The sequence below is a fragment of the Narcine bancroftii genome, chromosome 3 (genome assembly GCF_036971445.1).
Source record: "Narcine bancroftii isolate sNarBan1 chromosome 3, sNarBan1.hap1, whole genome shotgun sequence".
Lineage (NCBI taxonomy): Eukaryota > Metazoa > Chordata > Chondrichthyes > Torpediniformes > Narcinidae > Narcine > Narcine bancroftii.
The window spans coordinates 241,695,873-241,710,083 of NC_091471.1; the positions used below are offsets into that span (position 1 = coordinate 241,695,873).

General features: G+C 37.9%; 1 protein-coding gene across 2 annotated transcripts in view; it reads left to right on the top strand.

The window, feature by feature from the left end:
- LOC138758416 (A-kinase anchor protein 8-like) overlaps positions 1-14,211 on the top strand; it is a 30,040-nt gene that overhangs the window by 10,872 nt on the left and 4,957 nt on the right. The window contains exons 2-10 of one of the 2 annotated variants that reach the window (XM_069927299.1): positions 5,003-5,050; positions 6,171-6,459; positions 7,286-7,748; positions 8,605-8,719; positions 9,816-9,844; positions 10,312-10,354; positions 11,492-11,558; positions 11,985-12,126; positions 13,260-13,365. In XM_069927299.1, coding sequence (XP_069783400.1) covers positions 5,003-5,050; positions 6,171-6,459; positions 7,286-7,748; positions 8,605-8,719; positions 9,816-9,844; positions 10,312-10,354; positions 11,492-11,558; positions 11,985-12,126; positions 13,260-13,365 — 1,302 coding nt within the window. Of the gene's footprint in view, positions 1-5,002; positions 5,051-6,170; positions 6,460-7,284; positions 7,749-8,604; positions 8,720-9,815; positions 9,845-10,311; positions 10,355-11,491; positions 11,559-11,984; positions 12,127-13,259; positions 13,366-14,211 lie in introns of both variants that reach the window. The other variant, XM_069927300.1, reaches the window with a different exon arrangement.

Genomic DNA, 14,211 nt, shown 5'->3' on the forward strand with positions numbered 1-14,211 from the left:
TTTTAGATGCCACTTTTTGTGTTTGAAAGTCACCATGCAGACCCCTTTTAAGTGAACATTCTCCCCAGTGTAGCCTGTCACTTTTAATTCCACAGGATAAATGTTGTTTTTTACAGTGAAAATCTTTTAACCATCCATAGATAACAGATTCACCTGGACTCCGGAGTTGATCTTAAATGGAGTTACTGTCTCATTCACAGTCAGTGGAACAATCCATTCCGTTTTGCCAACAACAGTCTGTCGTTAATCCGTGAAGAATTCTTCCATCTTTTCATCCACTGTCTATTCCTTTCTCTTGCTATCCCCCTGCTTTGCAGCACTTTGCAAAATGATTCTTCTTCCCACATTTATGCTCTGCTTATTTGTTTTCATTGTTGTGTCTAACTTGTGCAGCTCCTTAGCTTGTGCTTGCGTGGTCTCTGCTGCCCTACACATATTCACAGCCTTTTTCAGAGTCAAATCTTTTTCATGCGACAGTCTTTCTCGAAGTCCATTATCTGCAAACTATTTTGTCTTTAATGTGTGAATTTTTCAAATCTCCAAATTCACAGGACTTACTCAGTTGTGAAGCTCAGCTAAGTATTGGTCAACGCTCATACCTTTCTCCTGGTCACAGGAGAAAAACATGACTCTTAAACGTGACATTTTTACTTGGAACAAAATACTCCTCAAATTTGTCATCAGAGTGTCCAACGTGAAAGCTGCCTCATCAATTTGAAAATTGTTACAGATATCCAAGGCATCTTCACACATAGATGCTTTCCGTTTTCTACCATTTCACCAGCATCTAAATAAATGCTGTTTGAAGCATTTCCAATTATTGGCTAGGTTGTCAGAAAACTGAATCAGTGCGGGAGGACTTAACTTACAAACTTGTCTTCTCTTACTCACTTAAGACATTTCTGACATCATGTTACGCTTGTTCTTTCAAGAAGAATGACTTTATGTGGGATTGAAACACAACTGACTTTATTTTCCTTGAGCTGTTTCAACCAATTTCCAACATCCACCCCCATCAGATATCACTTCCAGTTTCTGCCCAACCACGCGCATTGCATGCTGGGAAATGTAATTCTTATTTCTGCTTTGGCTTGGCTTCGCGGATGAAGATTTATGGAGGGGTAATGTCCACGTCAGCTGCAGGCTCGTTTGTGGCTGACAAGTCCGATGCGGGACAGGCAGACACGGTTGCAGCGGTTGCAAGGGAAAATTGGTTGGTTGGGGTTGGGTGTTGGGTTTTTCCTCCTTTGTCTTTTGACAGTGAGGTGGGCTCTGTGGTCTTCTTCAAAGGAGGTTGCTGCCCGCCGAACTGTGAGGCGCCAAGATGCACGGTTTGAGGCGATATCAGCCCACTGGCGATGGTCAATGTGGCAGGCACCAAGAGCTTTCTTTAGGCAGTCCTTCTACCTCTTCTTTGGTGCACCTCTGTCTCGGTGACCAATAACACACTGCACAGAATGATTGAGATTCTATGAAAATGGAACTGTGTTTCCGTAGTCCAGCAGTCAAAGAAACAATGTCTGCCACAGGTTGGTTGATGTCGTGATCAAGCTAATTGATTAATTAATTAGTTTTCATTTTCTCAATAGATCAAATCAAAACTCCATATTTGCAAGCAGTCTTGACCACTTAATAATTTTTAATTGTCATCTGGGAGAAAGTGGTGGGAGCATGTGTACTGCATCTGGTGTGCTGCCTGGATTTTAATTGTCTGCTTTTTAATTCCAATGTTCTTTTCCAATACTGAAAATAGCCACATTCTTTTTCTTAATCTTTTAAGATATTTTGCATATCTTTCACTTAACTATTACTGTCTTTTACTGTAGAATCTGTACTTTGCAGATTAAATCTGTTTTTTTCATTGTCTTGTGTAGAGATCCTATTTTTTGCCTTCATGCTGAGTGGCAGACGGAAATGAATCTATTGATATGTCTTAACTCCAATACATGCCCCCACACAATATGCTAAGGAATAAGGTTGGCTACTGAAATGGTAAATAGCAATATCACCACTGAATTTAATAATTAATTAGTTTGCTTTGACTGTTTGGTTTCTCTGTGTATAGCTGAATATGAAAATTGAGTGACAAGAATTTCCATACTTTTTCAGAGTCTCATTTCTATAAGGGTTTGTTGTTGAAGAACTTAGGATTCAGAAACATGAACATTTATAATGTTAGAGTACTTGTCAATTGGCTTATGAAATAGGATTGGAGTTGTCCACTAAAATGTAAATGAAATTATGTCATGCTAAATCTTTCACCAAACAACCTTTCATGGCAGTGGTCTTCTTTAAAAAATGTTAAAATTTGAAGATTTTTTTCTAAGACCATTCCCTTACACTTCTGATTTAGACTCTTGTTAGTAAGGATGCCTCCTTTTGCTTGCGTGAAGGGACCCATGGTTGCTTGTTCTACTCATTAAAGGTACAGGTCCCCTCTGGAGGGTGCCATACTGCTTTGGCTTATTACAAGAGATCAGAGCAGAAACTCGGAGACTTTCGTGGCAAGTATTGTGAATGGTAGGTGCTGTTTGGCATACAATATTATCCTGACCATGAAGTTTAAATGTTTATACCCATGAACTAACACCACCAAGCAACGGAATCTGATTGGATCGAAGAACCATATCCATCATGTATGAAATATGTGCAGTTCAGGTATTCTGATAGTTGTCCTTTTTACTTCTGTCACTTTCCCCTTTCTTTTCTCTTGCTGTGTATCCTCCCTTTCTTGCCCCTTTTTTCCCTCTTGATATGCTCGTACAAACCATTTTTTGTGGTAGTTGATAAACCAATCATTTCCTATTCTAATGGCCATTCTAATTCTAACCACGTTTCTGATGAATGTGAAATCATCAGGCTGCAATACACGATCAGCACATGCTGCCCTTTGTCCTCTATCGCAAATGTTTTCCATTGAGTTGATGTGGGGCATTAATGTGCACCCTGACCGGTTTTGAGCACAATATCTTTTTGAAATCTTTGGTTTGAGTTCCCAAAAAAAGGAAAATCTGCAGGATCTCTGGTGTCTAATTACATTCTAATGAAATTATGCCCACCTATTTTAACTATGTATGGTTAACATTACAGTCATCTGGAAGAAGATCTATTTCCCAATAAGAAAACTGTTTCCCCCATACATTCACTATAAAGGTGTATTTATACATAATTCCTCTCAGCTTCCAATTGTAGATTTACGTTACTGGGCTCAACATGTATCATTTCTGCCATATCTAAACACGTCAACAGTATTCATTCGACTTTTCTGTAATTTTATTCTTGCTGCATGGTTATCTTCAATATATTTTTAATTATTCATGGCAATGATTTTATTGTCATATACAGTAAAACCCCTGTTATCTGGAATTCAAGCAGCCAGCAAAAAAAGTCGCAGAAAATCTACCATTAGTTAGCCAATAACGCAACATGTAATTTCAAGCAACCAGAAAATTCTACCATCCACATATGTATAGATGCACCAAAATACTTGCTTGCTACAGTTGAATAGGCACTTAGTTTTAAAAAAACTTTTAAAAAGTACAATAACATGGTTAAAAAGAGACAAGAAATGCAAAAAAATACATAATGGTGACAATTAACCAGGTGGGGAAAAAAATGACTTGGCAATAGTGCTGAGGGTCCTTTTGTGATGTTGGAGAAGTCCCTGATTAATGTAACAAGGGCCTGATGGCTGTTTGAACGAAACTGTTTTTGAGTACAGAGCTGCTGACGTTCTGGCTTCTGTACCTTCTGTCTGAAGGTTGTGACCAAAGTGATTGGAGTCCTTTATGCTGCCTTCTTGAGGCAGTGCATCACATAAGTGAACTCAATGGATGCCTGGAGCCTTCTGTGCTCTTGTTTAATGTGTGATTGCTTATGCAGAGAAGCACAATTTTGTTATTGTGTATACTCCAGTCCACCACCATACTAAAGATTTATGTAGCACTGATGTGTAAACCCATACACATGAAGATGACCCAATCATTTTATTTATTGGTTGATCAAGAACAGGTGCTCAGAATATTTGGATGAAGGGTATCATCTAGGATATTTGTGGCCACCATGTGGAATAAGTTAAGTTGAAGATCCCAGCCTTACCAATGATTTTCACTTGTTCAGTTTTAAAATAAAAGTTACCTGAAGACAGCCTTCAAACATTCATTTGTTAGACTTGTATGAACAATTTAAACAAGGGTCACCTGAGGAAATAATTGGTGTCCCCCCAAAACGTTGAGGAATATCCAGTAGAATCTCCATTACCCAGAATTCAATCAACTAGAAACCCAAACAACTGGCAAAAAAAATCGAGGAAATAAATAAAATTGAGAATAAATAAAATTTTAAATAAAAATTTTAAATTGTAAAAGCACATATTCTCCGACGCAACACACATCCTTGGAGAAGATGGGAACAAACATTCAGCCAGCGGAGTGCCCTGGTTGTGAATAAAGTGTTTGAGTAAAATGGTGTCACCTAGGATGAAGAGCTGGCCAATGCTGCTCACCACTGGGGCGACTCTCCCAAAGTGTCTCCATATCCCAACCTAGAAAGAATCTTTTATCTATTCGTATTAAGTATATTAGTAAGCTTTTATCTGTAATCTTGGGAGAGCGGGTTAATTATGGTGGTTGTGCGATTAGCATAGCAGCTAGCACAATGCTGTTACAGCGCCAGCATCTGGGGTTCAAATTTAAATTTTATAAGTTATAGGAATTGCTTGATTAAAATGAATTACATAATTAAATTCTACAATACTGATTGTATTTTTTTCAAATTATTTTATATTTGGAACTGTCTTTTGTCTTTTAAACTGTGTATTCTGAATGAAGGTGTATTAGTTAGGCATTGTAACAGTGTCTCAGTCAACCGGAAAATTCGTCTACGCAGCATCCACGATCCCTATAGGTGCTGGATAATGGGGATTCTACTGTATTTGGCTTTTTTGTGTGTGAAGGTAGCTGGACTAACCAACTCAATTTTTGTCTGATTCTGTTTTCCTCAGAGTATGGAGAGGATGATTCTTGGAACACAGGGGAAGACGATGGTCAAGGTGATTATCTCTCTACTATTACACTAAACTATAAGATGCAAGTTTAATTGGGTCAGAATTATCTTTTTTTTTCCTTGCAGTTAATTCAATAATTATGTATGATAGTTTCAAGCATGTGATTGGTATTAGATTTTTCTACAATTTTAACTAGTTCAGACCAGCAAATAAAAATGTTCTGATTTCTAATGTTGGACATCAATTAGCTGTTTAGGTTGGAAATGATTTTAATGAGCAACTGTTTATCATTAAGGATTAGCTGCTGTCTTGATGCCCACTGTGTAGGGGATAGCAATTTGCTATGATTTATCATAATGTTAAATAAATTAAAAAAACAAAAATACAAGATGATTTTAAAGATTTTTGGAATGCGACTAAGCAGTCCAGTAGTCATGAATTTCCTTTGGAAAATGAATTCAATTTTTAAATTTTGAATGAAATCTTTTAATTTGGACATAAAGCATGGTAACAGGCCATCTTGGCCCATGAGTCTGTGCCGCTCAATTTACACGCAATTAACCTAGACCCCATACGTTTCGAGCAGTGGGAGGAAACCAGAGCTCCCAAGAAAAACCCACGCAGACACGGAAAGAACATACAAACTCCTTACAGACAGCGCGGGATTCTAATCCCGGTCCCTCTTGCTGGTGCTGTAACAGTGTTGCGTTAACTGCTATGCCAACCGTGCAATACAAGGTTTCCCATTAAATTAAGGACAAGTGGCATAAAGTGAAAATATATTCTTTCCAATGACTTAATGTTTTTTTTAAATGAAATTTGAATGGTTCTCTGCAATGAGGAATTGAGAATAGTGGTGTATTGGAACTAGGCCATTTTGAAGTAAAATAGGAATGTGTCCCAAACAAGGGTACTGAAATTCTTAAACTTTTATTTCTCTCTGTTTCTGTTTCTTCCATGTTAACTGTTACTTCCTCTACAAATCCAAAAACTTTTTTTTAAGATGAGAGTTTTAATAGTTAGGACCATAATATTGGGTAAAGAAGACTGTTATGATCTAATTAAATTGTGGAATAGACTTGAATAGAAGACAGGCTTGGTTCTATTGCTGTGTTTGTACTTATTTTATGTGAGTATCTGATTATGTGTATTTTGTTCCTGTTAGGGTATGATGGCTATGATTACAATTACAACCAGGATTATTCAGGAGATTACTCAGGAGATTACTCAGGAGATTACTCAGGAGATTACTCAGGAGATTACTCAGGAGATTACTCAGGAGATTACTCAGAAAATTATGGCTATAACCCTGGCAATAAAGCTTGGAATACTCCCAAAAACCCCAACACAGATACCATCATCGCTAAGATCAACCAACGCCTGGATATGCTCTCTCAGCTTGAGTGTGATAACGCACCAGGCTCCTCTTCCTGGTCTTCAGGCCACTACAACAGGTATCTTCTGGAAAGTCACTAGATGGTAAAATATTGTGTGGAAAAAGTGAAGAAATTCAACTTGGGACTGATGTGGCATTTTAAGTTTAAATAGGCTAGCACCCATGTCAGCTCTACCTCCACCCCATCCCCTCCCAACCAACCAACCCCAAAGAGAAACTGGTGCTTGCCTACAGTATGGTGAGAAAACACTGGTTTATTAATGTTATATTTAATGCTGCAATATTTATCATATTTGAAACAACTCATTTAAGCATGGATCTAACATAGATTTAACCAACATTGTTTAAACCTCATTAATCCTGCTTATGTCTCACTTAGTATTTTGTGCCAGACATTCGAATCATTTTGAAACCACCAGGATTGTCGGCATAATTGACCCTAGGTTTGGTTGGTTGTTTTAGGAATGTGAATGGGTCTTCAAGGATTTTCATCTGCAGTACAACATGCGCTTGGTAATGTGTAGAGTATAGATTGCCTTGACATTATAAAATGCCCAGTCTTTCCAGTAATTAGGTTATCTTGACAACAACTTAACATATGTAACTGAGGGCTGCGGTGAGTTGATTCATCATTTTAAAATGCAAATTTGGAGGCTCTTTTCTCCATATCTGAAAAATTTGCCTTTTTGGTGCTCTAAGCCATTCATTAGCCACTGTCGTTAGTAATTGTTACCGACTCCAAGGTGAAACCTCAAACACCATGATTACCTGAAATATCCTGTTTAGTCTTTAGTCTGCGTTCACTGATTGATTGGCAGAGGCTTGTGCCCATCGTCCTTTCCAGCTACTGATTAGATTCCTTGCTTCCTCTGCGACTCTTTCAGGTTTGCACCCTATGAGTCCTATGACTCCAGGTCTTCAATGAATGACCATGATCCGTACAGATCTGGCTACGGCTATGGTTACGGTGATTCTGGACCTAATTATAACGATTCCTATGGAGGTCATTATGACCACTACGACAACTCCTACGGCTCTCGCAGAGATCAGTACCACCACAGAGCATATGGGAGCCAACGGGGTCAGAATTGGTCTAGAGACTGGGCTCCAAATAAGAGAGCAAACTGGAATGACCCCTACATGCAGCCTGGAAGTTCCAGGCGGATGTCTGCACACTGGAATGAGCTGTCAATGGGAGGCAGAGGCTACAATGCTGCCTCCTCCACCAGAAACCTCCCTTCGCTCTTCTCCCCAAACATTATCCCCATGGACCTGTTCCGAGCTCAAGGCTCGGCAAGAGCGTTTGGTGGCAGACAGCGAAGGAGAGACAAGACTCGAACCAGAGGCGTAAGTACCTATCTTAAAAACACAAGCATTTTATTTTACTCAGTAGCCAGTGGGTATAATCAGTGAAAAATCTAAAAAAAGTTAATTTGCAGATTTTTTTGTGCAGTGTCCATCGTCCATTTTTAATCTCAAATCAGGTATTCATTCTGCTAATGCCCTTCCTAGCAATGGAAGAATTTGTAGCTTCATTGGTTGAGAATAGGGCTAAATGTTCAGGTTTTACATTGATGCTAATTATTCTTGCGTGTTGCAGGACCATCTTCCAAGTAAATTCATTGTGTAAACATTTCAGTGTTTCGATTTAATGTAACACTTTATAAAATAATTTTATTTTCTCTCAACTCTTGCACCCCCTCACCCCAAACCCTCAAAGCAATACCTGTTGAACAATCAGACATAGCGTTGGCATGGTTGAGTATTGGGTATTAAGGGACTGAAGGAGTCCTGAACTTGGTCATAATTGATTAACTATGCCGCTACCTTGGTGGGGTGGGTTGCCTCATGTGTTGGGATGCTGGGTTGGCAAAAAAGCCTTTTTGGTTGGCTTTAAGAGTGTATTGTATGCCATGCTGTCAAAAATAACTTGATAGTAGTGGAGACTCTAAGTGTTACATGACAATCTAATTTTGCATTTTCCAGTTGGTTACACCTGTCTGGTTTGAGTTACAGATTAATATGCTTCCAATATGATGTTGTAATACATCTTATTTACAGGATTTTATGATAAATCTTTTTGGCTTCTGGCCTTGCTTAAGTAAACTCTGGAATTCTTAAAATTGGCTTTTTATTTGGCATAAGTAATTCTTTAAGAGTTTGAAATTTGATTCCAATGCAAGCTGTCTTTGTTTCTTATTAGAGAAAGAAGGTTATAGTTGGTCCAGGGAGGAAGAGGAAACAATCAACAAGTAGTACTGAAGACCCTGAAAACAAGCAAGCAAAAACAGATGAAGATGACGGTGAAGACGACGCTGGTAGTGTACACCACTTTGATACTCACTTGGGCCTTCTATCTTCTTGGTACTGAGAGGAGCAAGTGAAAGTTGGTCATGTTGTTTGAGCTCGAGAACAAATCCTGAACAGGCTCTGATCCAGAAAGTCGGCAAATACAATCTGGGATTTAATTGCTGAAAGGATGGATCCCAACAGTAGAGATGCCTTGCTGCAATTGTAGAGTGCTTTTGTGAGTGTACCCTTGGAATTTGCCCACAGTTGTAGTGGTTTTATTTAAGGTAGATCATTCTCCCTCACAGACCTGTGTACATTTAAAATTGAAATTTTTGTACTAAAGGAAATGAAGGATTATGGAGATGAGGCCTGGAAGTGGACCCAGCTGTTATAAAGCTCAAGCCATTCTAAATACATTAAATGCAGATTACAAGGAATGGATGCTGCTCAAGCAAATATTGAGAGGCTGGAGGGCCTCAGCAGGTCAAGCAGAGCTCCAAAGAGAAATGGGCAGTTGCCATTTTTGGTCAATATCCTTCAAAACTGGTGAGGAGCTGGCAACCATAAAAGGCGGGGTGGGGGTGGAGAGGAACGAAGAAGTGATGGAATGCTGGGCCAATTAAAATGAGAGTAGATGCATGTAAAGACAGGGAAAGAGTGGAATCAGATTGCGGTGGTGTCACCTGAAATTCACTATTAATGGTGTTGGATTCAAATTCAAATACCATTTGACTCGATGGGTCCCTCCAGCTACTCATTGCTCAAAATTCCAGACTTTGTATTCCTTGTGTTTCTTAAATATGTTGGATTGCGGGGCAGTGACTGTGCAGTCAGAGGATTGTAGTGTAGAAAATGATTTGGATAGAGAGTTTTCTAATCAAAAGTTATAGTAGCTGAAAAATTGGAAACCTTATGCTATTTACAGTAAGAAATCTGAAATTCTGGGCTAGAATGTATGCAAATTAAGTTAGTCTCGTGAAATTGGGTTTATGGTTAAAGATCATGGTTGTTAGTGAACAATTTAATAGAATCAGCTCAATTTTATTTCTACAGTTGAAAGCTCCTCTGTGTGATTTGATGTGATAACCATTCAAGCAATTGTTTATGCTGTTTTTATTGCAGAAGACAAGGAAGACGATGGAGCTGATTCAGTAAGTACGAACTTCATTTGTCTTTTCTCCAAAAATACATCAACCAGAATGTAGATTCATTTTTCTGCTTATTAAACCTGTTTGGTTGTTAAATGTGGAATTGTTATGAAATTAGAGAGGAGGCAGAAAATGCCTTGGATTTAACCAACTTATCCCTTTTATTAGACAAATGAATTGTTGCGTTCTTTTTGTGATTTTGCTCCACTGAATTCAATTTCAAAACTTGAATTATCTGCTTCATGCGGCTGTAAAACAATTTAAATTGGTATTCCCTCTCTCTGGTCAAGAGATGGCTTCAGTTAAACTGTCCAAATTAATATCTATCAACAAGTTGAATTTTAATTGGTGTAATTGAAAATTATTGACAATTAAAAACAAAGGTGTGTGTAGTCAATACTGGATGGTGCATGTGGGGTGTGAAGCTTGGTCAGGACCTGAAATTTTAATGTACTCGCATTCTTTTTCAGGGAGGTGAGGACAAGGATCCAAATGAGAAGAAACCGAAGCGTTGTAGGTTTGATCACAGATCCCGAGAAAATGTTGCATCACTTACTACCTTCATTAACTAGTAATCTCAAACTACTCAGATGGCAATCTACAGATTCTGCACATGTAAATGTTATACTTTCCATTCATCGTCTTGCACATTCATTTAAGATGGTGGAATAACTTGCATTAGGCTTTTGCCAGTTTAATGAACAGACAGTGAATAAAGATTGAGGGTTTCAATGGGTCAGGCAACTACAACAGCTGGTCAAATTGCTTAACTGTCATTGGTCCTGGATGGGGCAAATTTATATTGAATATGAAACATCAAGAAGATCACAGTGATGTTACAAAAGAGGGTGCTGCTTGTCTAGGAACAATGGGATCTCAGAGTAAATACACTGATGTCTAAAAGTTGCACCTTAGCTGAACATTGCCATTAAATACATTTTAAGTTTAAAATTAGACATACAGCATGGTAACAGGTCCTTCCAGACCATTCACCTGTGCCGCCCAAATAACCTACATCCCCGGAACATTTTGAAGGGTGGGAAGAAACCCATGCAGACACGGGAAGAACATATAAACTCCTTAAAGACAGCACCTGAAAGCTAGAGAACTTGTGCTAAATTACCCTTAAATAGCTTATAATTATGAAAATTGCACACATGATTGCCATTAGAAAAACAGACTGGAATGGTGCCAGAACTGCAAGAGTGTACAGATCAATGAAAGGGAAGAGAGGAGTAAACAGACATAATGATTAAAGTAAAATCACTAGTAAATCACAAAATTCTGTGGAATAAAAAAAACACACAAAGCACAAAGCTGGGGAAAATCAGCACGTCAGAGTACTTTGTATAGTAAAGGTACATAACCAAATTTTAAGGCTTGAACTCTTCATCGATAATGAAGGACTCAAGCCCAAACTGTTGGTAATGTATCTTTATCTTTACTATATAAAGTACGCTGTTTAACCTGCTGAGTTTTCTCAGCTTTGTGTTTTTTTACTTTAAGATCAATAAAAGATGTTGTTTGCTCCAGAAAAGGAGGTCAAATGCAATGTGGCAATTACCATTTAGTAAATATAGAAGTGTGCAACATGATTTAGGTATTATTTTAATACTGCCATATTGGTACTACCCTTGTTCCTTCAAATAGTTCCAACTATGCAAGAAAAGAAAAAGACTGGCAAGCCCAAGAAGAATCGTGACCGCCTCGCAGAAAGGTATAGTTTGAGGATGGTTTTTGCCAAATTTAAGAACTTAAAACTTAAGATCAATTTTGTACATTGTCATGTAATGAGCAAGATTTCTATTATTTGGCACTTGATCCTCATTATCCCTTCTGTTTTTGCTTGTTTTTCAAAGTAGCGGAATTGTTTAAATATTGTTATGCAGTCCTCAACTTGTCATTTTGGAGTTGCTATGTTAGTTTTGTGGAAGAGGTCATTCTACCCAGAGCATTCAAGTTCTCTATCAGAATATTAGCATGGACACTGGCATAAAAATCTTGGATGCTTTACTGATTGCCTTACCTTTTTTTATCGTTGATTTGATATGAGCAACGTGGTTTCATTCGGTTAGAAAATGTTTCAGAAGCTCATGAATATGACCAAGATTCCTTAGCTAACTAACTGCCTTGTTTCTTATAGGATAACATATGCCTGCTCAGTTTGTAAGTTTCGTACATTTGAAGATGAGGAAATTGCCAATCATATGAAGAGCAAATTTCATCAGGAAACTTTAAAATTTATCGGGACCAAGCTCAAACCTGAAACTGCTGACTTCTTGGATGTACGTACGTGTACGTGTGTGTTGCTATGTTTGTAATGCAAGATGGAAAATCTGTGGCCTTCCATTTTTAATATCGCATTTATTTTCCTTTGTTGAAGTTTTGATGACATTGCCTCATTAATGGATAACTTTTAAAACCTGCTAACAGCAACTTGGAATTTATAAATTAATTGAAACATGCTCCAGGCCTTGGAGTTCAGTGTATTAAACTGAGAGGTGACAAGATTACATTTGAGGCCATAATATGATCTGGAGTCACTTGTGACAAGCTGCTTGTTTCTCCTTGTTACTTTACATCTCCATTAAAAGAGCCCTGTGATCATGGATTACAAGGCATTGGGTTCACTTAATTTCTCTCCGTGCCACTTTGGCTGTAGGTGTTGTTTATTAACTTAGAGTTGACAGAATCTCTTGATTTGTTTAAAACTATTGTTTAAAATATGTCAAATTTGGTGAATTGCTTTGATTTGGGGAATTTTGTGCATTTAAAAACTAATTCTAGGGGCATTGGTGATTGGAGAGCAGATCCAAAATATTTTAAGTTCGAGTTTATTATCATCTGACTGTATATATACAACCCGACGAAACAGCGTTTCACTAAATACTCAACTAAATACATAAAATATAATTTAAAATAAATATATTTTGGGATGATTTTTCTCAATTTAAATATAGATGATTTCTGTATAGTTGGACCCCCCCTCATTATGGCTTTTTTGGGTTGTGGAAATTGTTTGCCCTTTCAGAATTTAAAAAATTAGATATTTAAGCTATTGCATAAAATTTGTTTTTATGCCATTTGTGAGGGAAAAAGTAAGTGAATATATTTTTCCTCAACTCTTCTTTTGATTCAGTTTCAGATGATGACCGCTCTATGGGCTGCTTTCTAGAAACACCATAACCCCTCCGCCCTTACCCCCATTCAACCCACCCCCCTCTCCTATGTACATGCTCAGCTGTTGTGAGTAGTCAATGTTTAAACATTGACGAATTCCTTAAGTCATTTACAGTTTATATTTGACTCTGATCAAAGCTTTGTGTTCCATCTGGATAATGTTCATTGTCATTTGGTAGAGCAACTGTGGATATGCCTTTAACTTGTGCATGCTAATTGTCTTGGTATTTTGTTTCAGGAATACATTTCAAACAAAAACAAGAAAACACAGAAACGACGAGAGCAAATAGGAGATGAAACTATTCTAAAAAAGCAACTAATGCAGCAGCATGACGTGCTTCAAGGTATGTTGGAAACAAAAGCATCTTTCCATATTGATTATTTTTGTTTAGTTGGCACAGTGTATAGAACAAATTTTTGCAATTTGATCATCTTTCTGGAATGATATGTCCAGTTTCTACAAATGTGTCTTCAGGAAGCATTCTGTAAAAGTACAAATACTGTGTTTGAATTCTGGCATTGAAAGAAAATTTGGAAGTATACTGGATAGATTTTTATAATTAGTGTGAATTTGTTGTAACTATAAAATAATGGAAGTGGAGTATAAAAACCCAAGACCAAATACCTCCATGTCCAAAAGCAAAATAGCGGTTATGCTGAAAATCTGAAATTAAACATAATGAACCTCAGCAGTTCAGGCTGTACCAATGAGGAGAACAGAATTAACCATAGAAAATCATGCCCTTGGCCCTTCTAGTCCAAACTATTACTTTGCCTAGTCCCACCCATGTGCACCCAGTCCATACCTCTCCCATCATGTACCTGCCCAATGTTTTCTTAGACATTAAAATTGAGCTCGCATTCACCACTTCGGCTGGCAGCTCGTCCCACACTCCCACTCTGTGTGGAAAAAGCTCCCCCTAATGTTCCCCTTAAACTTTTCCCCTTTCACCCTTCACCTATGTACTCTGATTTGTATCTCAACTGACCTCAGAGGAAAAGGCCGACTTGCCTTTACTCTATACTCCTTATAATTTTAAATACCTCTGTCCAATCTCCTCTCATTTTTCTCCAGAGAATAAAGTCCTAACTTGTTTCACCTTTCCCTGTGATTCAGTTCCTGAAGCCCCAGCAACATCCTAGTAAATCTTCTCTGTACTCTTTCAACATTATTGATATCTTTCTGAACA